Source organism: Rhinatrema bivittatum, chromosome 2 (genome assembly GCF_901001135.1).
Source record: "Rhinatrema bivittatum chromosome 2, aRhiBiv1.1, whole genome shotgun sequence".
NCBI classification, from domain to species: Eukaryota; Metazoa; Chordata; class Amphibia; order Gymnophiona; family Rhinatrematidae; genus Rhinatrema; species Rhinatrema bivittatum.
This window is the reverse complement of record NC_042616.1, coordinates 278,058,024-278,082,339: the sequence shown is the minus strand read 5'-3', so window position 1 is coordinate 278,082,339 and position 24,316 is coordinate 278,058,024. Positions and strand designations below refer to the sequence as shown.

At 42.5% G+C, this 24,316-nt stretch overlaps 1 protein-coding gene across 5 annotated transcripts; it reads left to right on the top strand.

Moving 5' to 3' along the window:
- Positions 1 to 484: 484 nt before the first annotated feature.
- On the top strand, positions 485 to 23,976 carry C2H7orf25 (chromosome 2 C7orf25 homolog). 5 transcript variants are annotated; one of them, XM_029589542.1, is made up of 2 exons: positions 485 to 696; positions 22,590 to 23,976. In XM_029589542.1, exons 1-2 carry the CDS (start codon positions 644 to 646, stop codon positions 23,878 to 23,880), a joined length of 1,344 nt encoding a protein of 447 aa, XP_029445402.1. In that variant the 5' UTR covers positions 485 to 643; the 3' UTR covers positions 23,881 to 23,976. The 5 variants fall into 5 exon arrangements, with proteins under 5 accessions (XP_029445402.1, XP_029445399.1, XP_029445403.1 ...); XM_029589539.1 differs by lacking the exon at positions 485 to 696 and adding an exon at positions 800 to 820; XM_029589543.1 differs by lacking the exon at positions 485 to 696 and adding an exon at positions 2,149 to 2,457.
- Positions 23,977 to 24,316: the final 340 nt, after the last annotated feature.

Genomic DNA, 24,316 nt, shown 5'->3' with positions numbered 1-24,316 from the left:
GACATTTTCTGACAAAGAAACACTTTTTCTAACACATTTTCTAACACACTATCCTCTATCTCATTGTCTCTTTCTCCAATCAGAATTCTCCTCTGTCCTTTCCTTAAGCTGTGTCCTTTCTCTCCCCCACTTTCTCTGCCTCCTGTTCTATCTTGTCCCTTCTGTTTTTTCCCTCACCTCTCACCTCAGCAGATCAACCAGGACCACCACAGGATTGCTGTTTCTTGAAGGGAAACCCCTAGCCCCAGTAGCAGAGGGAGGCTAGACAGGAGCAGAAATCCCTGGGCCTATGGCACCTCTGATTGGGGGAAGTATGGTTGTAGCCAGCAGAATCAGCTTCTCAGGCAGTGGTGGGTGCACGGGGACAGGGAAGGAGTCAGCGAGTGCTCCTCTTTCAGGCCCCGCCTCGAACCAACAAGGCCTAGAAAAAGAGCACACACTGAGTTCATTCCTGTTCCTGTGCACCCCTGCTGCCTTGAGAAGTTGATTTTGCTACAGTTGTTAAATTGAATGCCCTTGGCGTTGTCCCTGGACTCCAATTAAAAAAAAACAAAAAACATACCCAGGTGCCCATGCGTCTCCTCCTCTTGTGGCTGTGTGACTCGACGGATATCCTCCTGCTTCTTTCCGGTGCGCAGGACCCATGCTCCTTCTTCTGGCTGTATGGGCCCAACTTATCTCTGACTGCGCACCCAGGTGATTTTTTTTCCTGCAGGGTCTGCTTCTGCAGCAGGCCTGGGAATTTTCTGATGTTGGCCCAGAGACCCGGCAATTCCTTTAAAATTACAGAATCACTGGGCCAAATCCTGAGAGTTCCTAGGTATGCTGATTCTTATATTTTTTTTTACTAAATTAGATTATTTTAGTGGCAATATTATGAGTTGATTTCATTATAGAGTTGTTAGTTCTAGTTGTTTGCATTCTATTTGTTTTTTTCATTGTAAGCTGCCACTATTATATCTGTCCAAATCAGCAGGTAGGTAGACTTTGGGTTTAGTTTCCTTCATGATCCCGCTAGTCTCCATGCTCCCATGAAACTCCAGATAAAACCACAGGATTCACTCTCTTTCTCTGTCTCATATATTTTCTTCCACATAAATATCCACAGAAAGTGCGGGTTCCAGTTCAGAGGTAGTATGCGCCTTTCAATAAAGTTACAGAACTGCCTTCACATCAGTAAATGTTAATACTGTCGTATGCAATGTAATAATCCACCATCAAGCAGTGCTGCTCATACTCCAGAAACTTCACTCATAGCAGAACTATTGTAACCCCCATAGTACTCGCCTCAGGAAGATATGCCCCGTGCCTCAGCAAGAAAAGGAATCCAGGTAAAAAAAATTGGCATTTCCTCCCTGGAGCTTACAAGAACCCATTTGGGAGCTGGGTCCTCGTAAATTGAGCGTCCATTTTCCTAACCTGACCGCCGTCAAGATATTTTATTTATTTTTTCGCCTTGCTGCTTTCTGTGGTTCTTTCGACTTTATATTAAGTCGGAGGAACCACAGAAATGCAGTATTTTCTGTTTTTCTAAACAACTTTTGGGGCTCCTCAAAACAATGCCAGCTCCTGGGCTGGTGTTAACTTTTGAGGGTTAAAATGTGTGTCGGGCGCATGGTTATTTTTACATTTGGGTTAATAGCTAATAGCCTCAGCAACATGGCATTTTACATGTGATAAGCGCTATTAGCTACACCCTGGTTTGGATGCGCTAATCTCCTTATTGCATCAGGGGTTACGGACGTAAGTCCAAAATGCACGTCCAACCGTGGGTTATTCTGTGTGCTAGTATGAGTACACAGTATTGCATCAGCCTGAATGTTTTAACGCCCAGATGTCTGCATCAGCCTGTAACATTGGTGAATGCTGAGATAAAACTGAACAAAACATTAAACATGTCACAACAGGCCTCTTTAATACCATGTCACCTAGTAACTATGGGTTACATTACCATTCCTTTTTTGTTTTATAAGTTATTTTCTGTTACACATGTTTTTAACTTTATGCGGTAGGTTAGTCAATTTGTTTTGTTATATGGCAGTCTATGTAGTAAGATGTTTATTATTACTTTTATCTGGTGGTTCCAGTTTCCTATTAGTTTAGCCATATTTTTCTCATTTTAGGTTGGGCGCTAGTAGCTGCAGCTCTTCTCTAGTAAGCCATGTGTTAAATGGGACGATCGTTTGTTTCCGAGTTCTGCCTTTATCTGCTGCAGGCCCCTTTGAGCCTGCTCGGAGATTTGCGGCAAAAGAACCGAAAACAATAATTACAAAATAAAAACGAAGCATTTCCCCACTCACCCGCCAGAGGCCCGTAAGGCACCGGACGCTTTATCTGGCTCCGGGCTGGGAGAGGCCGAGGCTGCGTCACCTCCGCTTTCTCCGGGAGCGGGGGCCGGCGGGGATTAAGCTGAGGAGGGTCTCGTCGCACCGGAGGAGGAGGAGGAGGAGGCTGGAGGTAAGCGTGGGGATGGGCGCTGTACGAGGGAGGGAGGAGAGCCGGCTCCCCCCATAGCCGGCAGGGCCTTTCCTCCCCGTATGTCCCGGAACCGGGGAGTAGCGCAGGCGCCGGGCTTTCCTGCCCCGGCTCAGGCCCGGGAGCGGCGGTAAGGCCAGCGAGGTTGTACCGCAGGATATATTGCAGCCGGCGGCCACGTTTTTTTTAGGATGACTTTTCTTTTTTTTTTTTTTTTTTAAATCTAAAAATGCTGATCGAGGACTGGGAGCCACAAATAACCAGATCGGGCAACGCTTCCTTTCAATCAGGTTTTAAGTATTTATTGGCAATGTGGACATCGTTCCCCAAGTGTAAGGGTTTTTGGAAGCTTTCAGTTTGCCTGCTCCATCTCCTACAGAGACGTGAAGGGAAACCCAAGATCCTGCACAAGACTTTTCCTGCTAGTTCCATCTTCTTCTTTCCTTCATCTTTTTTTTTTTCTATAGTGAAAAGTTCATGATTTTTTTTTTTTGTTTGGTCTTCTTAGTTAGTGGCGAGGTATCAACCGCAACTTGTTTGCTAACCTTTTATTTCTTGTCAAGTTGGTATTTCTCTTCGTTCACTGTCCACCTAACTACCGTACTTTTAATTGATGAAACCTTATAGTACTGTACTGGAGGAGAGGAGAGAAGCTGCACTGCAACAACTAACCAGGAAGTGTGCAGCCCTGACCTGCATTAACCGAAGTTGCATAGAAACAGTGTGTGTAACATAAGAGCATTAGAAATTGCCATGCTGGGTTAGACCAAGGGTCCATCAAGTCCAGCATCCTGTTTCCAACAGAGGCCAAACGAAACTGGCAAGCGCTCAAACACCAAGAAGATCCCATGCTACTGATGCAATTAATAGCAGTGGCTATTCTCTAAGTAAACTTGATTAATAGCAGTTAATGGACTTCTCCAAGAACTTAACCAAACCTTTTTTGAACCCAGCTACACTAACTGCACTAACCACATCCTCAGGCAACAAATTCCAGAGCTTACTTGTGCATTGAGTGAAAAAGAATTTTCTCCGATTAGTCTTAAATGTGTTACTTACTAACTTCTTGGAGTGCCCGCTATTCCTTCTATTATCTCAAAGTGTAAATAACCGCATCACATTTACTTGTTCAAGACCTTTCATGTTCTTAAAGACCTCTTTCATATCCCCCTCAGCCGTCTCTTCTCCAAGCTGAACAGCCCTAACCTCTTTAGTCTTTCCTCATAGGAGAGCTGTTCCAGCCCCTTTATCATTTTGGTTGCCCTTCTCCATCTCAGCTATATCCTTTTTTGAGATGCGGCGACCAGAATTGTACACAGTATTTAAGGTGTGGTCTCATCATGGAATATATATGTATGAGAGAGAGAGAAGTCTGATCGGTTACACATTTTAAAAATATGTATACTCTCTCTCTCTATACATACATACATATGGAGAGAGAGAATACCTATTTAAAAAATGTGTAACGGTCAGACTTCTTTGTGAAGCCGAGGAAGTAGGTGATATTGTATGGAGAGCAATTATTTTACTTCTTGAAAGTTGTTTTGGTGAGAGCAGAGAGAAGGGTGACTAAGAGGATAAAGGGGAATGAAACAATTCCCATATGAAGAAAGGCTAAAGAGGTTTAGGACTCCTCAGGTTGGAGAAGAGACTGCTGAGGGGAGATATGATAGAGGTCTATAAAATGAATGGACTGGAACCAGTAAATGTTAATCAGTTGTTTATTCATTTGAAAGTACAAAGACCAGGAGACACACAATAAAGTTATTGGGGAATATATTTATTTATTTATTTATTTATTAAGGCTTTTATATACCGAATTTCTTGATACAAATCAAATCAATTCTTGATACAAATCAAATCAAATCAAATCAATTATCTTATTTAAAATAAATAAGATAAAATATTTTATTTAAAATAAATAAGATAAAATATTAAAATAAATAAGATAAAATATTTTTTCACTCAATGCATAAGTAAGCTCTGGAATTCATTTCCAGAAGACGTGATAAAAGCCAATAGTATGGCTGTGTTTAAAAAAAGGTTTGGACAAATTCCTGGAGGAAAAGTCCATTAACTATTATTAAGGGAGAATTTCAGAAATCCACTGCTTATTTTTGGGATAAGCAGCTTGGAATCTATCTACCCCTTGGTATCCTGCCAGGTACTTGTTTAACTGGCTTGGCTACTGTTGAAAACAAGATACTGAGCTTGATGGACCCTTGGTAGACCAAGTATGGCAAGCCTTATGTTCTTATGCCCAGATGAGCAAGACTCCAGTTGAGGAGGAATTGGTGCAGGTCTTTATGGCGATGGCTCAGTCCTACATCAGTGATGTGGGATCTAAAATCTGGAGCCAGCCGGCAGATTCTTTACTTTCAGCTTTTGTAGTCCATCCCTCTCCACGTTTATTAGTATTTACATTGAGGTTTGTGGATCCTGTAGCAAAAAGGTAAAAATATATTTTTAGGTATTTTAACAGCAAGTGAAGTGAACAGATTATATATATTTGGAAAGTGGATGGAATTGGAGATCCTCACCTATCATTGAATACAGTCAAACAGTTTCTGACAAAAATGATGATTGATTGAAGAAGCTGGTATTTATATGTCTCTAGCACTGGAACTGTCACAATTTACTTTTTTACACAGTGGGCATGTTTTGTCAAAGTTTGTCCTTTACATAGGAACACAAAGTTTTAGTGTTTTAGACAGGTGGATCCAGAACAAGTGGGTTATACACCTCTACCAGCAGATGGAGACGGAGCAAAGCAGACATCACAGTTCTCTTGCAATGGCAGCCCACCAGTATTCTCTGTCTCCAGCAGATGGTGGACGTGCATCTCCCTACTGGGAATTGCTTAAAGTTTTCAAAAGGAGAAAAGAAAGAGAAAATTAATTTGCCCTGCTGTCCTGTGGTGATACCATATGGTCCCTCCCACAGTTGAGAATTCCTGAGGTGATTATATATTGGATTTTCCCTCAGATGAGTGCCTTGGTCCAGTGGCATGGACTTAGCTCTGAAAGACAAGCAAGTGCAGGAAGCGGACTGCGGTGATCATGGTATATGCCCTCTCGCCCTGCAACCAAAGACAGATTCTGTACTCACCAGGACAGGCTGAGCTCAGGTAAAGCAAAAACAAAAAAACAGGAGGAGGGTTTTTTGTAGGGATTCCATCTTCCCCCGGTCTCCATGCTCGGCATGCCGATCCGACATTTGTTCCTGCCTCCGAGGGAGTTTAGGGGACATGAGCAACCTTTTTGGGCTAGGCCCCACTCTTAGGCTTATCACTGTGCACCGTGTGGTAGGCTGCGGCAGCGTTTTCACAAGTTTTCTTGCACATTGGGTTGCCCTCTTCAGGACCGTCAGTTCGTGAGAGTGCATCTGGTTGTGAGTCAGGTTTTTGGACGCTTAGTTGGGCGCCTGCTTGGGCAACCTGTTGGTAGTGGTGTCTATTTGAGGTGTGTGCTTCCCTATACGCACAATCTGAGTGGCAATGAGGGTGTTCATTTTTTGGTCGCTCATCAAGGCATAGAGTCATAAGCTTACGTTTTGGATGCTTAATTAGTTTGCAGTGTGAATACTGATAGACTGATGGTGCCTATAGCTAAGAAACCTAAGTGCTGCTTGTCATATTCGGGCATCTCAGCCTGGCGTTCTCTCTAACTTGTGTCAGAGCTGCATGGAAGCTCAGGGGGAATTGCCCTCGTCTGATTTTACTAAGCCCGGCTCTTCCCAGCCTGATGCGTGCCTGGGTAAAAGATGTGTAAGAAGGGGCACCTGACTTTGGAACTCCCCTAACTGGTTCATTAGTGGGAGAAAGTAATTCACTGAGCACAGGTCAGGTGCCTCCTGATTTTGGCATGGATCATGCTGCCTTTTCTTGGGTGGAATTCTCTTCAAGGATTACAGTCCTTTCTTCAGGTGCAGTCCTCGGCCCCGACCAATCTTGGCATATCAGTCGCAGGTGGTGAACTCTTGCACGCCTGGTGCTGCAGTTAAGTGTCAAAGTACACCTAGATTGGCGGCTGGTCTTCATGATAGGGACCCGGATGGCACAGATGATGAAGCCAATCCTTACTCCCTGGAGGATGGGGGAACAGGAAATAGGGGGGTCTCCTCTCTTTTATCAGAGGCGGGTTGAAATCATGTCAGACCAGTGGGTCCTGGAGGTGATACGAGATGGATTTGCACTGGAGTTTCACAGTGTTCCTCGGGGTGTGTTCATGGTGTTTCCCTTCCACTCCCTGCAGAAGAGGTAGGCAGTGGAGTGTGCATTGTCAAAGCTCCTCAGTCTGAGGGCTGTGGTTCCATTGCCCTCTTCTCAAGAAAATATGGGCTGTTATTCCATTTATTTTGTTGTGCCCAAGGAGGGCTCTTTGTCCTATCCTGGATCTCAAAGGGGTCAACCGTCATTTGCAGGTGACTCATTTTCGCATGGAAACCTTGCACTCAGTGATAATGGCCGTGCAGTTGGGGGAGTTTGATGTCCTTAGATTTGTCCTGTATATCCCCATTCAGCTAGAGCATCATTTTCTGCAATTCACGGTTTTGGGATGTCGTCATCGGTTTCGAATACTGCCTTTTGTTTGGCCACCACATCCAGAACCTTTTCCAAGGTTGTGGTGGTGGTGGCGGCAAAGTTGAGAGAGGATGGGATTCTGATACACCCTTACTTGGATGACTAGCGGATTCAGGCCAAGACTCTGGAAGAGTGCCTCTTGGTGCCGCACAATGTGATCTCCTTGTTGCAGGAGCTCAGTTGGGAGGTGCACCTGGCCAAGAGCAGTCTTCAGCTATCTCAGTTGCTAGAGTAGCTCGGTGTTCGGTTCAATATGAAGCAGGGCAGAGTGTTCCTGCTGGAGGGTTGTATTCAGAAGTTGATGGCACAGGTGTATCTATTGATAATTACAATATACCTGACAGTGTGGTCCTATCTAGAGGTGCTCGGATTGATAGCGGCGATCCTGGAAGTGTGCCGTTGGGGAGGGCACATATGCCTCCTCTTCAGCACACCCTGCTCTCTTGTTGGAGCCCACAGTCTCAGGAGTATTTGATTTGGTTTCATCTGCCAATGGAGGTCTGTGCTCACCTGCAGTGATGGTTAAAGGGGGTGAGGGGGATTTCCCTAAGCTCACCAGATTGGCTGGTACTCACGACAGGTGCGAGCCTCCAGGGTTGGGGGAATCACTGTTAGGAGCTGACAGTGCAAGGGCACTGGAGTATCAATTGGCTGGAAGGCTGTGTGGTCCAGTTGGCGTGCTTACAGTTCAGTGACCAATTGCAGGGTCGAGTGGACCGAATAATGTCAGACAATGCAACGACATTGGCTTACAACAATAAGCAGGGAGGAACCAAGAGCCAGCAAGTATCTCAGGAAATAGGCCAGCTTATGGAATGGGTGGAAGAGCATTTTCAGGAGATCTCAGCCTCGCACATTGCAGGAAAAGACAATGTAAGAGCAGACTTTCTCAGCTGACAGAGTTTGGATCCAGGAGAATGGGAATTTTTCAAAGGAGGTGTTTCAGCTAATAGTGTATCGCTGGGGCCTTCCATTTCTGGACCTACTAGCAACTTCTCGCACTGCAAATATTCCTAGTTTCTTCAGTCGCAGGAGAGATCCAAAGTCCTTGGGAATCGATTACCTTGTGCAGGAGTGGCCAAAATGCAAACTGCTGTATGCCTTCCCCTCCGTGGCCCATGTTGGGCAGAGTGATCCAGAAGATCGAGGGTCATAGGGGGATGGTGCTTCTGGTGGCACCAGATTGGCCCAGGAGACCATAGTACGCAGATCTGCGAAGGTTCCTGGTAGACTCCCCTGGCTTCCGGCGCACAGAGATCTGGTGAAGCAGAGGTCTGTTCTTCACGAAGATCTGACTCAATTTTGTCTTAAAGTATGGCCCTTGAGAGGGCTTGCTTACTGAAGCGTGGATAATTGCTACCTTGCTATGAGCAAGAAACTTCTTCACTTCCTTAGCTTATTTGCGAGTTTGGCGACTGTTTGAGGGTTGAGGAGTTGTGTGACTGTGTGAGGGTTGAGGAGTTGTTCCTCGTTCGGTTAAATTCCAAAAAGAGCGGGATCTTTTGCAGGATGGATTAAGTAAAGGGTTGGCCCTTAATTCCTTAAAGGTACAGGTAGCAGCTCTTGCCTGTTTAAGGAGTCAGGTGCATGTTGGACCCTTGTCAGCTCATCCGGATGTGGCCTGCTTCTTGAAAGGAGTAAAACATCTTTGTCCTCCCTTGCAGTTACCAGTGCCCTTGTGGAATCTTAATCTGGTTTTGGATTTTTTGGTGGGTCCCGCTTTTTGACAGAATCATAACTTCTCCTTGCGGTTACTGTCTTGAAAACTGTGTTTCTTGTGGCAGTTTGTCCTGCGTGTAGAGTATCCGAGCTGTGGGTCTTGTCTTGCCAGGAGCCATTCTTTCGAGTGACTCTGGGCGCAATACAATTGCGTACTGTTCCTTCCTTTTTGCCAAAGGTGGTTTCGGATTTTCACTTGAATCAGTCCATTTCCTTGCCATCTTTGGACAGGGAAAGAGATGCTGAGGAATATCGATTGTTGCGACCCTTGGATGTCAAAAGAAATGTTGTGAGGTATCTGGAGGTTTCTAAGCCTCTCAGGAAGACAGATTGCCTGTTTTGTTCTTCACATGGAGTTAATAGGGCGAGTTGGCCTCGAGGGTTACAATAGCTTGCTAAATTAAGGAGGTAGTCATATCCGTGCATGTGTATGTTCAACAGCCGTTGCCTAGTCAGATTAGGGTTCATTCCACTAGGGCTCAGGCAGTGTCATGGGCGGAGGTTAGATTGTTGTCTCCCATTGATGTTTGCCGAGCTGCAACATGGTCCTACTTACGCACCTTTTCCAGGTATTGTCTGGATGTGCAGGCTCGGGAGGACGCAGCCTTCGTATGTGCGGTTTGACTGTACCAAGGGAAGCCTTCCATCCTGTTCGGAAATAGCTACTACATCCCACTTGTTCTGGATCCATCTGTCTAAATGCTAAGAAATGAGAAATTACTACTTACCTGATAATTTCCTTTTCTTTAGTATAGACAGATGGATCCATCTTTCTGCCCTTGACTGCCGTGTGTTGTGCTGTTATCCTCCTATGTGGCTGCATGTTCCAGGGGTTACTGGTAAGTGTTAATCCAATCCCTAGACTAGTGTTAATACATTCTTTGTCTGAACTCAGTTTTTTTCCTGTTGGCTGAGTGCTGGAATGGTTATCTATTAATCAAGTTTTGCTAGTTTGTCCACAGTTGGCTTTTGCAGAGAATACTGGCGGGCTGATGTCACTGCAGGAGTATATATATACTTTGATGTCACCTTTGCTCCGTTTCCATCTGCTGGTAAAGATGTATAACCCACTTGGTCTGGATCTTCTTGTCTATACTAAAGAAAAGGAAATTATCAGGTAAGTAGTAATTTCTCAATTTGCCGTACTGAGTCAGACCAAAGTTTCATCTAGCCAAGTATCCTGTTTCTAACAGTGGCCAATCCGGGTCACAAGTACCTGGCAGGATCGAACAGTAGATAGATATCATGCAGCTAACACCCAAGGATAAGTTGTGGCTTTTCAGAAGTCTGTCTGGTTAATAACATTTTATGGACTTCTCCTTCAAGAACTTATCCAAGCCTTTGTTAAACCCTAACAGCTTTTACCACATCCTTCAGTATTGAATTCTAGAGTTTAATTATGCATTAAGTAAAACAATATTTTCTCCTATTTGTCTTGAATGTATTAATAACTTCATTCTGTGTCCCTTAGTCTTTGTAAACCGATTTGTGTTTACCTGTTCCACTCACTCAGTTTTACAGACCTCACATATCTCCCCTCAGCTGTCTCTTTTCCAAGCTGAAGAGCCCTAACCTCCTTCCTCTTTCTTAATAGGGGAATTGTTCCATCCCCTTTAGTTTGGTTGCCCTTCTCTGTACCTTTTCTAATTCTGCTATATGTTTTGGGATGCAGTGCCTAGAACTGCACACAATACTTTATTTATTTATTTATTTATTTATTTATTTATTTAAAGTCTCTTATATACCGATGTCCGTTCGCACATCACATCGTTTCACAAAGAACAATAACTTTTGGGCGGAGCCCTTACATAGAACAGATATAAACAGTTAATTTACATATAAATAGAGATAACACTAAAAATGGGGATGGGTGATATTGGCTAGAGAAAACAATATAAATGATTCAATGATACAAAAATCGATACAAGGAACTATAAATTATATAAAATAACTATGTACATAATTCGCAATAGTACATTGTACAAAGTAAGAGACATGCCATATTCCGTTATCATACCGTATTCATAGACGTAGATCGCAAATATACATTACAGATGAGATTTATGTGATGGGGGGTGACATGGGGTAGGCTTGCTGGAAGAGCCATGTTTTCAGTTTTTTTTTTAATTTGGGTGTGTATGTTTCCAGGCGAATATCATGAGGCAAGGAGTTCCAAATGGTGGGGCCGGCTAGAGAGAAAGCCCTGCCTATGGTGGAGGAGAGTTTGAAAGATTTGATGGATTGGGCACGTAAAGTTCCTTGCTGGGCGGGTGGGTCTATTGGAGGTGCGAGGAAGGAGAGGGGGGTTGATCCAATTGAGGTTGGAGTTTGATATACTTTTGTGGATGATGGAGAGTGCTTTATAAAGAATTTGTGAGTGTATTGGGAGCCAGTGTAGATTGATAAGTGTGGGAGTGATATGGTCCCTTTTTTTAGAATTTGACAATATACGAGCGGCGGCATTTTGTAATAGTTGTAATGGCTTGGTGTGTGAGGCGGGGATGCCAAGGAGGAGTGCGTTACAATAGTCTATTTTGGACAGAATAATAGACTGGAGTACTGTACGGAAGTCCGTGAAATGAAGTAGAGGTCTGAGTTTTTTTATCGTTTGTAGCTTAAAATAACATTCCTTTATGATGGACTTAATGAAAGATTTAAAAGTGAGATGATTATCAATAAGTACACCTAGACTGCGAACGTGGGTGGGAAAAGTGGTGGATGAGTGTGTAAGTGGAATGTCTGGAAGTGGTTGCTTATTGGATATGATTAATAGTTCGGTCTTGTTAGGGTTTAGAGCTAGGTGCATGCCATTAAGGAGTTGGTTGATGGAGGAAAGGCAGGATTCCCAGTTTTGTAGAGCAGTTTGGATAGAGTCAGAGAAAGGGAAAATGAGTTGCACATCATCAGCATAAATGAAATGCTTGATGTGTAGGTTAGTGAGCAGAGTGGTGAGAGGAAGCATGTATATATTGGAGAGGGAAGAACCTTGGGGAACACCCTGTGGCAGACTGATGGGGTCGGATTCATTGTTATCCACTATGACAGTAAAGAAGTGATTTTGTAGATATGATTGTATCCAGGCGAGGGCATTGCCAGTGATCCCGATACTCCTGAGGATGTTGAGGAGGACATTGTGATTGACTGTGTCGAACGCAGCAGAGATGTCAAGCATAGCAATCAGAAAATACTCAAGATGAGCTTGCACTATGGAGCAATACAGAGGTATTATCATATTCTCTCTTATTCTCCATTCCTTTCCTAATAATTCCTAGCATTCTACTTGCATTCTTGGCTGCCGACACACACTGAGCAGAGAATTTCAGCATATCCACAATGGCGCTTAGATCTTTTTCCTGGGTGGTGACTCCCAATGTGGAACCTTGCATTGTGTAGCTAGAATTTGGGTTCCTCTTCCCTATGTGCATCACTTTGCACTTGTTGACATTAAATGTCATCTTCCATTTGCATGCTCAGTCTCACAGTCCTCTTGTGATTTAACTACTTTGAATAACTTTTGTATCATCAGCAAATTTGATCACCTCACTCATTTTTTTCCATCTCTAGGTTATTTATAAATGTGTTAAAAAGCAGCAGTCCCAGTATAGATCCCTGGAGTACTCTACTAATCTTTTCACTGAGAAAATTAACCATTTAGCTAGCCCTACTCTATTTTCTAGCTCTAATCCAGTTCTCAATCCTTCATAAAACATTGTCTCTTCTTCCATGATTTTTTAATTTCCTCCAAAAGCATCTCATGAAGTACTTTGTCAAAACATTTTCTGAAAAATCCATACACTATATCAACTTGCTCAACTTTATCTACATATTTTTACTCACACCTTCAAAAATATGTAGCAGGTGGGATTTTAGACGAGAGCAAGATGGCAGCATGAGACCAGGTTAAGACACTGCTCCACATTTCTTAGTTGTTTGGGTTTTTCTTGGAAGCTATGCCATCAAAAAGGAAAGGGAAAGTTCAGGGTTTCCCTTTAGATGTACTCTTACTCGGGCAGCAATTCATTCCATCCTCCTTACCTGGTTCGGCAGGGCATTTGGGGACTGTTGGCTCCATTGCGATTTCAGGTGAGGGAGCACTTGCCAGGAGAGGTTACACCCTAATCACCTGGATCTTCAAATCCCACTGGCCGCGAGACCTCCCCCCGTTACCCATGGCGTCGCAGAATGATGTTCATTTGGTGCCGTTGCTATCTTTATTACCTGAAGATGCCAAGGAATTTGGTCTTGCTGACTGTTTGGCTTCCTCTTCCCCTCATGATTGGGAAGAGTTGATTGAATCGCCAGGCTTGGCACTTCTGTGACCTCGGATGAGTCGTCTTTTCTACTAGCTAAGCCGATGGTTGTTACTCTGGATGCTATTTGGGGCTTGATGGCAGGCTCTGGTAATTCTTTGAAAGCTTGCAGTATGAAGATGGACTGTTTATCATCTAAGGTGTACATTATGGGGAGAAATTACAATTCTTAACTAGGGGAAATGAAATCCAAGATTTTGGCTGTTGGGAATATCCAGATCTTTAATGCCGCTGTGGCTAAGGATCGGAACAATTTTTCCTCCTAGAATCAAATTTCTTGAGAACTGTTTCAGGCATATAAACTTACGGTTTTTGAATTTCCCTGGATTGGTGGGAGAGAATCCATATTACCCCCTTGTGGAAATATTTCCTGGAAGTTCTTCATTTCGATCCAGAAAAAATTCCCACTCAGTAAAGTTTACTTGCATCCCATTGTTAACACAGTGAGCTTTCAACAGTCAGTCTGCTCAAATACCTAATCCTATTGAAAATTTGACTGACTTTTTGGGAAATTCTGGTGCTGATATCATTGACTGCACCATGTTGCTAGTTTCTTTTGTTTCTGAACAGGATTTAAGTGAAGTGATGAAAAGATATATAAAAAATATTTCCTCTCTATTTCATGGACAGATGATTCACATTTTTCCTGATTTTTTTGCTCGCTTGTACCCAGGAGAGGAGAAAAGATTTTCTTGCTCTTAGTCCGCAGGCCATTTCCTTAGGCTGTTTTTTTTTGTTCTTAGATATCCCTGTAAATGTGTTGTTGGTTATCTGAACGTTTGCTTCGTGGGGGTTTTTTGGTTTGTTTGGTTGTTTGTGTTTTAACCTGAGCAACTTAAGTCTTTCATCAATTCCAGGAATATTTTAAATTCTTCTCCTGGATCCCAGTAGATCTAAGTTATCAATCCATGTTGGTGTATGACTGCATGAAGCTCATGTTAAGCTAGTTTCTGATCTTTTGGTTATTTATCCTTATGTCTCCTAATTTTTCTCTCCTTGTTTTTATATTTTCTTTCGAAGATACATGATTACGTGTTTTTTTTTATCTTAAACTTAATATTTTCTTTTATGTCTTTTTTTTTTTTTTTTCTGTAAGCAAGGAATATTCCTTTCTTTAATTTTGTAATTTCTGTAAATTCAAAAAAGAAAAAAAAGTATAAAAAAAAAAAAGTCTTGTCCCACCAATCTATACTTTGGCTAAATCCCTGTTGGCTTAGTTTAAATGAGACAATCTCTGTGTTCAATAATTTTGTTCTATATAATAGCTTCAACCATTTTTCTCAGCACTGAATCATGCTCACCAGTCTAGAGTTTCTTGGATCAGCCCTGGAACCCTTGTTAAAAACTGGGGTTACATTAGCCATCTTCCAATCTTCAGGTACCGTAGCTAATTTTAATGATAGTTTACAGATTACTAATAGTAGTTCCATATTTCATTTTTCAGTTCTTTCAGCGCTGTGAAATATATACAATTTGGTCCAGGTGACTTGCTAGTCTTTAGTTCATCAATTTACCCTATTACATCTTCCACATTCACTGAGATTTGTTTCACGTCTTCTTCTGACTCTTCACCTTTAAATATCTCTGGGTATCTGCCTTACATCTTCCTCAGTAAAAACCGAAGCAAAAAATTAATTTAATCTCTCGGCTATAGCCTTGTCCTTCCTTAGTCCTCTTTCACCCTTCAATTATCTAATGGTCTAACTGACTTCTTTCCAAGATTTTTGCTTCGAATGTACCAGAAAAACTTTTATTATGAGGTTTTGCTTTCAAGGCAAGCTTCTTTTCAAATTCTCTCTTTGCTTTCCTTATCAATGCTTTGCAACTAACTTGCCAGTGCTTATGCTGTTTCTTGTCGTCTTCATTCCGATCACTTTCCATTTTTTTTGAAAAAATGTTTTTTGGCTAGAATAATATTTCACCTCACCTTTTAACCAGGCTGGCACCCATTGGGCCTGCCTTCCAGCTTTTTTAAATATGTAGAATACATTTGGTCTGAGCTTCCAGGATGATATTTTTAAACAGTGTCCATGCTCGTTGTAAACTCAACCTTTGCAATTGATCTTTTCGGTGTTTTCCTAATCATTTTTCTCATTTTGTCATAGTCTCCCTTTTGAAAGTTAAATGCTATCACAGTAGCTTTCCTTAGTGTTCTCCCTCTAGTTATCAAGTCAAATTTGATCATTATTACTATTGCCAGGTGCCAACACTGTTGACTCTTGCACCGAATCATGCGTTCCACTAAGCTTTATTAAAAGCTTTGATAAATTGCACCTCCAAATAGCAATAGTGGTATTAGAAGAAGATGTGGCAGTTTGTATCAGACATTTCAGGGATTGGGCAGGAGAAGTGAATTAGCAGTCTGAATAGAAGGATGCCATGTCGTCATCTACTGTACCAACTCCTGATCAAATCTAGTAGAAGCATCATATTGTTCTCACAAATCTGCTACTGTTAGTTGTGTGTCATTCGTGGTTAACTAAAAGCTCTTTTATCATTGAAAGTATGTTAGGAAAGTTTTTTCCAATTCTAGAATGCTACTGAGTTTCTAAAAAAAAAAAAAAAAAAAAGGGTTTTGATGATTTTTTTTTTTTTTATGGCTGCACATAAACTTTTTGACATTTTTTAGTAGGAAGCCCTTCTAAATAGTGCTGGCCACCATCTCTGCACACTGAATTGATGAGCGGCAATGATGATGCCCCATTGGAGTCAACGTCTCCCACGTTTTAATATTTCTTGTGGCAATAACATCAACCAGAAGACTGGCAATCTTCAGACTTTAGATCATTATCTGCCTTAAATGCAGTTCTTCCACAACCACCCAAAGTTTCTGCATTCTTCCCGCGGCCACGTGCACATGAAGGTGAGGAAGTCCTTCATACATTAGAGTGTAAAAGAGCCTTGGTTTATTATAGAAGGTCTTGACCACTTCATCAGGCTTTGCAGCTATTCGTCTTTTACGATTCTAACAGACTGGACTTAGCAGTAGCTAAACGTAGATTGTTCAACTGGCTAGCAGACTGCATCATTCACTGTTATATGCAGATAAGCCAACAAATTACAGACACCATCAAAACTCAAGTCAGAGCTATTGCTGCATCAGTGGGATACAATTTGCATAGTCCGTTCACCCAGTAGTCTGCTCTCCACATTGGGGTCTGGGTTGCTTACTCAGTAAATGTTGCACTGCAACCCTTGTTTTGGGAATCTCCACATGTCCTGGCTAATTCAGCTCTGCTCATCGGTGGAGAAAGCGAACTTGCTTATCATAAACAGTATTCTCTGTAGACAGGATGAAGTGGCCATTTTAAATATCCATCTGCCTCCCTGGAGAATCAACTGTCTAGCTAGAATTGGCAATAAAATTGCCACGAGCCCCCTCAGTCAATGTCCACATATGCCTAGTAGAGCAGAAGTCCAACTAGCCAAGAGAGCAGTCCGCTTGGTGCTGCTGGATGATATCCAGACATCATGGCTGGCTATGGAGATTGCTATTTAGAGTAAGCAAATTTGCTTTCTTTATTTTATTTATTTATTTATTTTATTTAAATGCTTTTAAAATATACCGACATTCATAGGACATATCATGCCGGTTCACAATCAACATTGTAAAGGAGGAAGAGGAAATTACAAATAACAGGGAGGGGGGAGGTGGAGCAGTGAAGGAAAAAGGAGAGGATGGGGGTCAGGTGACAGTAAGCGCAGAAGTTGCGGGAAGGAGAAAGGTAGTGAAGTGCTAGGGGAGAGAGAAATTGATAGGAACTGTGTTAAAAAAACTGAGAATAAAAATTAACAAATTTACAAAATCAGCAATTCCCTAGGATGCATCAACGGATTAGAAGGGGTAAGGGAATTGGAAGTGGCAGTGGAGGGGGTTTAGGTCTGATTGGAGTCAGGGTATGCTTGTAAGAAAAGCCAGGTTTTGATGCCTTTTTTGAAGTTGGGTAAGGAAGGTTCAAGGCGGAGATATGTGGGGAGAGAGTTCCAGAGGGAGGGGCCGGCTATGGTAAAGGCTCTCTCTCTGGTAGTTGAGTGGTCTGCTATTTTGAGGGGTGGGATGTGTAAAGTGCCCGCCGTGGAGGCTCTGGATGGACGATTGGATGTACGGAAACGTGGTGTTTCCTTGAGCCATTCGTGGTCATTTTTGTGGAGCACGTTATGGAGTATTGTAAGGGTTTTGTATTTTATACGGAAAGGGATGGGGAGCCAATGCAGTTCTTTTAAAATGGGTGTGATGTGTTCTCTCTTACGAGTGTCTGTGATGATTCGTGCCATGGAGTTCTGCAGGATTTGTAGGGGTTTAATTGTGGCGTAGGGCAGGCCTAGGAGAAGTGAATTGCAGTAGTCTAATTTTGATAGGATTGTGGACTGCAATACAAGGCGAAAGTCTTGAAGGTGGAGGAGGGGTTTGAGCTTTTTGAGGATGTGGAGTTTATAGAAGCCGGTTTTAGAAGGGATTTGATGTGTGGATGAAAATTAAGGTGTTTGTCTAATACAACACCTAGGTCTCTTACAGATGGCAGGATGGGGAGGGTTGTGGGGGTAGTTTTAGTAGAGGCCTGTGAGGTAACCTCGAGTTTGTTGGAAATGAGGATGATTTCAGTTTTTGCTGTGTTAAGAGCGAGTTGGAGGCTGTCTAAGAGAGAGTTAATGGAGGCAAGACAGGATTCCCAGAAGTTTAGAGTTTCTTGTAGGGTTTTTTGCATGGGGATGAGGATCTGTACATCATCCGCATACATGAAGAAATTGAGACCGAGGTTAGAAAGTAGATAGCAGAGGGGAAGAAGAGATATGTTAAAGAGGGTGGAGGATAAGGAGGATCCTTGGGGGACACCCTGGAGGAGGGGTATGCGTGGGGACTCAGAGTTGTCAATGTTGACCAGGTATTCTCTATGGGTGAGATATGAGGTAAACCATGATAGTACAGTGCCAGAGATGCCGATTTCTGATAGCCGGGATAGGAGTATTTGGTGGTTGACAGTGTCGAAAGCAGCAGAGATATCTTTTCAGAGAATTTACTAAATAGTATTCATGGTGACCCATTGATATTTTGTAGTTAGTTGATTCAATTTGGGGGGAAGGGGGGTGTGAGACTTTCTGCAAAGTCTCTATTTAGATTCATGGCTACAATTCTGTGGCTTGTGCTAAATATGGTTGGAGAGAAAAAATTGATCTTAGAATGTAATCCCTTGCAGCTCCTCTCCCTTATTCCCCCATAAGAGAACTCTGATCCTCCCAACTGGCTCTGCTTTCTATCCTGCACTAGACTTCGGGCCTTCAGCTATTATGCCCCAGAGATCTGGAACATGCTTCCATTATCTCTATGCTTAAAGCCCAGCTACTTCACTTTCATGAAAAAAGCTAAAGTATGGCTTTTCACCAATAAAAGTTCCCATCCAGCGACCTAGTTAGCACAGAGGTATTCCTATTTCTAGAGCAGCAATGAAGAACCTAACTAGGAATCTGTCTTTAAACGTATAGATGCTCAGCCACTATTTTCTGTTGCTTTAACACTGTTGTAACTTGCATTAATTTTATTGTAATCCACTTTGAGACCATTCTTGATTTAAAAAAAAAAAAGAATATCAAATAAATAGATCTCAGGCCATTCATTTTTCGATGGTTCATGAAAGGTTGTAGTTTGCTACTGATTCTCTTAGAGGGCTGCCTTTTTCCATAAACTTTTCAGCTTGTACTGAGTGACTGTGATAAATAACTTTTTAATCATCTCTTTCCCATGGTAAAATGTGAATTCTGTTTCTGAGCCAACTGGAGCAGCGCAGTAAAGAGCTGAACTGCTAACCACTGGGCTGGAATGTTCTCCCCGGGTCTATGAGTTTACGCCAAGTGTCGGTTGAAATATGGCAGTACTCCCGGACTGTTCAATCACTTCATTTTTAGTGATAAAGATTCCTCCTCTGAAAAAAGCTTTATCCATTTTTATGTTCCCTTCATGGCATCATCCTTTTTGGGAACGGTACTTTCCATCCCATACCGAACACCCACCTGATTGTACTTGCTCCTAAGGAAATGCAGCTCGCCAGCCTGCGGAAAGGACAGGACCTAATGGTCATGGGGTGTTCTCCAGATCTCTTGACCCACTGGAAAACTGGCTATTTATTGAGGTCTTTGGCCCTTAGCGAAGGGTGGTGCCCCTGACTGTTCTTGACCATGACCTCCCGCACTATTGACTAAGTGACTGCTTGTTCCCTCCCAACAGTTTAACCCTCCTCCCCCCACACCTTGTTTCTCAGGTGGTGTCTCAGATATCTTGTTCTTCTTTCTGGTATTCATTGTTGTTGATTTAATATTCTATCTTTTGCTTTGTCATTGTCTTAGGTTATATCATTGTTGCTATTAGTGCACACCTCTTTTCTGCCGTTCTGTAGCATACTTTGATCTCACCTGCTTGAAAAGCATGTAATAAATAAACGATGACCACAGATTGCAGTAAAACATTAAATATTTGTGCACTCCAGATTTAATAGTGAGTTGTGTTTCTTTTTTTTTTTTAATGAATTTAGTTGCTAGCTGCAGTACATGGTATTTGTCCAGTCCGCAGCTGAAGGTCAAAGGCAGTTACTTCTGCTAAGGATGTTTAATGTTGTTGCTTCTAGCAACCCTCCCTGAAATTACAACTGAAGGAACTGTGCAAGTGTTGAGTGTGTTGTGTATTTTTTTTTTTTTTTAAACTGCATAGGAGCAGTAAATGTTAAGTACTTAATCTTTCATAAACAGATTTACCAGGGATCAAGATTTCTGCTTCCCAGATCAAGGTTTTCATATCCGCCATTAACACTTTTATGCCCATATGAAAGCAGTATACATAACTCCTTTTTTTTTTTTTTTTTTTTAATCCTCCATTTTTCTCCAGTTTTTAACCTCTCCTCCCATCCCCAACAAATAGCATGTTTGGATGACACAGAATTCCTTACAATCAAGAGCCCAAGAAATCTAGTGGATCAACTCTGTGCCTCTTTTTCCCCAGCAGAGTATGGTGCCCTAGCTGCAGTTGCATTTCCTGCCTCCTTTGGGGAACCTCTGGCCCTGTTACAGGCTGATTCAGTATGGTGCGCCCAGCCGAGCGCACCGTTTAGCACCCGTTTTGGCCGTGCTTTTTCGACGCGCATCTATTACCCCTTATACTGTAAGGGATAAAAGCGCCTTGAAAACGCGCGGCCAACCTTGCGAAAACTAATAGCGCTCATCACATGCAAATGCACGTTGATGAGCCTATTAGTTAGTCGCCCGGGATACTGAAAGTAAAATGTATTAACGCCTGCCCAAAGGCAGGCGTTAACCATAGAAAGCACCGGAAAAGTGTACAGAAAAGCAGAAGAAACTGCTTTTCTGTACACCCTCCGACTTAATATCATAGCGATATTAAGTCTGAGGCCCCAAAATAAAAAACAAAACAAAAATCTGCTCGCCCGTCGGTGGATTCGAAAACAGATACTCAGTTTTGCCAGCGTCCGTTTTCCAAACCCATGGCTGTCAGCGGGTTTGAAAACAGACACTCGTAAAATTAAGCATCTGTTGTCGGACCCGCTGACAGCCGCCGCTTCAACTAATAAGGAGGTGCGGGCCCTAATGTAAATACAAAATCGTGCACCCAGGAGAGGAGCCTGGGCGGCCGTCGGGAGAGTGGGTGCTCAACAAGGAGCGCCGGCTCTCCTGCACTTGTTAATGAATCAGCCTGTTAGGAGATTTGTGCATAGCGTTGCACCACCTGAGTCACAGTACTGGGCTTATTTCTTTATAGTTTTAATCAGATATAAGACAGTAACTTTCAAACTGGTGCGTGAGCGCACATGCACATATGCAAGAGCCTGCGCCCAGGGACGTGGCTATTTTATAACTTGTATATGTGTGCATGTTAAAAAAAAAAAAAAAAAAAAAAAATTGCCTGGCCGCATGCATGTGTGCACCAAAATTTAAGGGGAGTGCAAATGCCACTTCTAACCGCGTAAATCAGGAGATTTTAAAAGTGGCGCATGCAGTGCTATTCCCACTTTTACCAGTTTGTCCTCAGTTCGCCCAATTGAGAGAAATCTTCCAAACACCCTTAATTTAATAGTCTTTTCTCCCCCCAGTTAGCCCCAACCCTTAAAACACCACAGATCTTCCTAATTTTCTTTACATTTTTTTTTTTTGCACGACCATAGCAGACGTTAAGCTACGCAGCAGGGGACTTCGGTGCACGATGGATTGCGTCAGTATTTATGTGCACATCCCCGTCCCTTTTTTCAAAACTTTGAAGATGTACGCGCTCCAGGAGATGCACACTTATCTCAGAGGCTTGTAAAATCCGCTAGTCATGTGCGAGCCTGGTGTATTCGCTCATCCCCTAATTAATGTGAGCGTTGGGCTTTTAAAATTCACTTATGTGTGTTTTTGTCTGCTTTTAATGTTTAACCTATTTTTTTGAAAGAAGAGAAGTAGGCTTAGGCAATTGCCATGTCTCTCTGTGTAGAGTCTCCAAATTGATTAATTTTGCACATACTGTGACTGGCATGACCCTTTCCTTAAACCCAGGGTATCTTGGGTATGATCTTAATCTATGAAACGTCCTACTAATGCCCTTAATACTTGCATTGTGTGTGTGTGTGTGTGTGTGTGTGTGTGTGTGTGTGTCCTAATAACGTTTGTGTTTGGTGTCCTCTCTGCACCAAATTTTCAAGAGTGTCATGTTTAAGGTATTGTTTTGGATCCATGTCATCTTATTTATAGCAGTACACATTTTGATTAGAAAAACAAAATTACTTTACGAGTGTACTCTATACTTGAGTCTGAACTGCTCAGCTATGAAATACGATACTGTTTTCTGAAATGTATTCTTGAAGTAAAGAGGATTTATATTCAGACAACTACAAACAAGGACTGAATTGCACAGGCAGGGTAAACAAGCGTGGGAGTAGCTTGCTTATTACGGCGGTTACTACCCCAAACCAATTAGCTAGATACTTCACTTAGATGCAGCTCCAGCACTGCTGTCTGCATTGTTGGTGGGGGTGGAAGGGAATTGGAACCAAAAAGTTACAAATAAGGGCCCTGACCTCAGTGGTCAGAGTAACAGATAAGTATGAAAACAAATAGGTGTGAAAGCTTGCTGGGCGGACTGGATGGGCCGTTTGGCCGCCTTCTGCTGTCACTTCTATGTTTGTTAAAAATTTTGGCCTCTTTGTTTCCTGGAGAATTTGTGATAGTTATAGTATTCTAGTTAATTTGGATCTCATATAATCTGAAATTTTTATTTTTACCTGGAAAAAGGCAAGCTTTCACTGGGACCAGTGAAATTTACATTTTGTCTTGCTTGTTGAAACTTATGGGGTGAGACTTTTTTTTTTCCCCCCCTCCCTCAAGGTCTTATATGCCCACAATATTAAACATTAATTATGAATAGCAGAAAGAATGAGCTTCTAGTGGTGTGTGTGTTTGTTTGGTTTTTTTTTGGAATGGCTAACTTCATGTAAAAACGTTTTTGGTTTTTTTTTCTGTTACAGAAGTAATGTCATCAGTATGTCTGTGCATTCGATGCTTTGCGAAAGAATTGCTGTAGCCAAGGAGCTAATAAAGAGAGCAGAAGCCCTCTCCTGCTCTCGAGCTGGAGGCATTGAAGGCGGAGCCAAACTGTGTAGCAAATTGAAGGCCGAGCTAAAGTTCTTGCGGAAGGTGGAGGCTGGTAAAGTAGCCATCAAGGAGTCCCACCTGCAGAGCACCAACCTCACTCATCTCCGCGCCATCATCGAATCTGCAGAAAGCCTGGATGAGGTGGTCGGCGTCCTTCACGTGTTCAACTATGAAGATAGGTTTGGGGATAAGCAAACGCTGGTGGTGGATATTGTAGCAAACGGAGGCCATACTTGGGTAAAAGCCATTGGCCGGAAGGCTGAGGCCCTGCACAATATCTGGCTTGGCAGGGGCCAATATGGTGACAAAAGCATCATTGAGCAGGCCGAAGATTATCTACAGGCAAGCAGTCAGCAACTGGTACAGTACAGCAACCCTCATATCATCTTTGCTTTCTACAACAGTATTTCCAGCCCCATGGCTGAGAAGTTGAAAGAAATGGGCATATCTGTGCGAGGCGATATAGTTGCTGTTAATGCATCGTCACTTCACCCAAACGAAGACAGCTGCCTGAGTAACAGTGACTCTGATGACAGTCAGGAAAGCCTAGAGCTCATGCAAGTTAGTAAGGTAGATCGTGACAAAGTAGTGGCCAGCGTTGCTTTTCCTACCGAGATCAAGGTGGATGTGTGCAACAAAATTAATCTAGACATCACTACTTTAATTACTTATGTTTCTGCCCTTAGCCATGGAGGCTGTGGCTACATTTTTAAGGAACAAGTACTGACGGAACAAGCTACGCAGGAGAGGCGGGAACAGGTCTTGCCACAGTTGGAGGATTTCATGAAAGGCAAAGAGCTGTTTGCATGTGAATCTGCAGTTAAGGATTTTCAGTCCATTTTAGAAACCTTAGGTGGACCTGGAGAAAAAGACCGTGCCGCACTGCTTATTAAGAGAATTAATGTTGTGCCAGACCAGCCATCTGAACGTGCCTTAAGACTTGCAGCCAGTTCAAAAATCAATACTCGCTCTATAACCATCTTTGGGACAGGAGAGAATTTGAAAGCCATCACCATGACCGCCAATAGCGGGTTTGTTAGAGCAGCAGCTAACCAGGGAGTCAAGTTTAGTGTATTTATTCATCAACCCAGAGCACTTACAGAGAGCAAAGAGTCTGTTGCCACTCCATTACCAAAGGCCTGTGAAGCTGCTGACAAGTCATGAATGTATTATCTGGAAAATTCAGGACCAAACTGAGAGTGTCTAATAGAGCTGGCGACATTTTAATATATATTCAAGAAAATAAAAATCTATAATGTGCATAGGCTTTTGTATTTTTTTTTTCCCCCAGTGTGGTATAAATTCCCCAAATATTTTGCTGTGTCTCATTTAATAGGTAATACGAAAAAGTTTTATGTTAAGAGGGGGTAGTATTTTATTCACGTACCAAAGTAAATGCTTCCAGGAAATGTTTAATGGGTTTTCAGTTGCGGGTCCAATGCCTAATGCTGTCGCCGTTCCTGATGAGGGCTTTTCTGGTGTTTTAGTGAAGAATATGTGATTGAAATATATGAGAGAAGCTAGTATTGTACATGGAAGAAGCCTGTCAGGCTTACTTGCTGAAGAAAGCATGCATTCTAATTTAAGAACGCCAAATAGT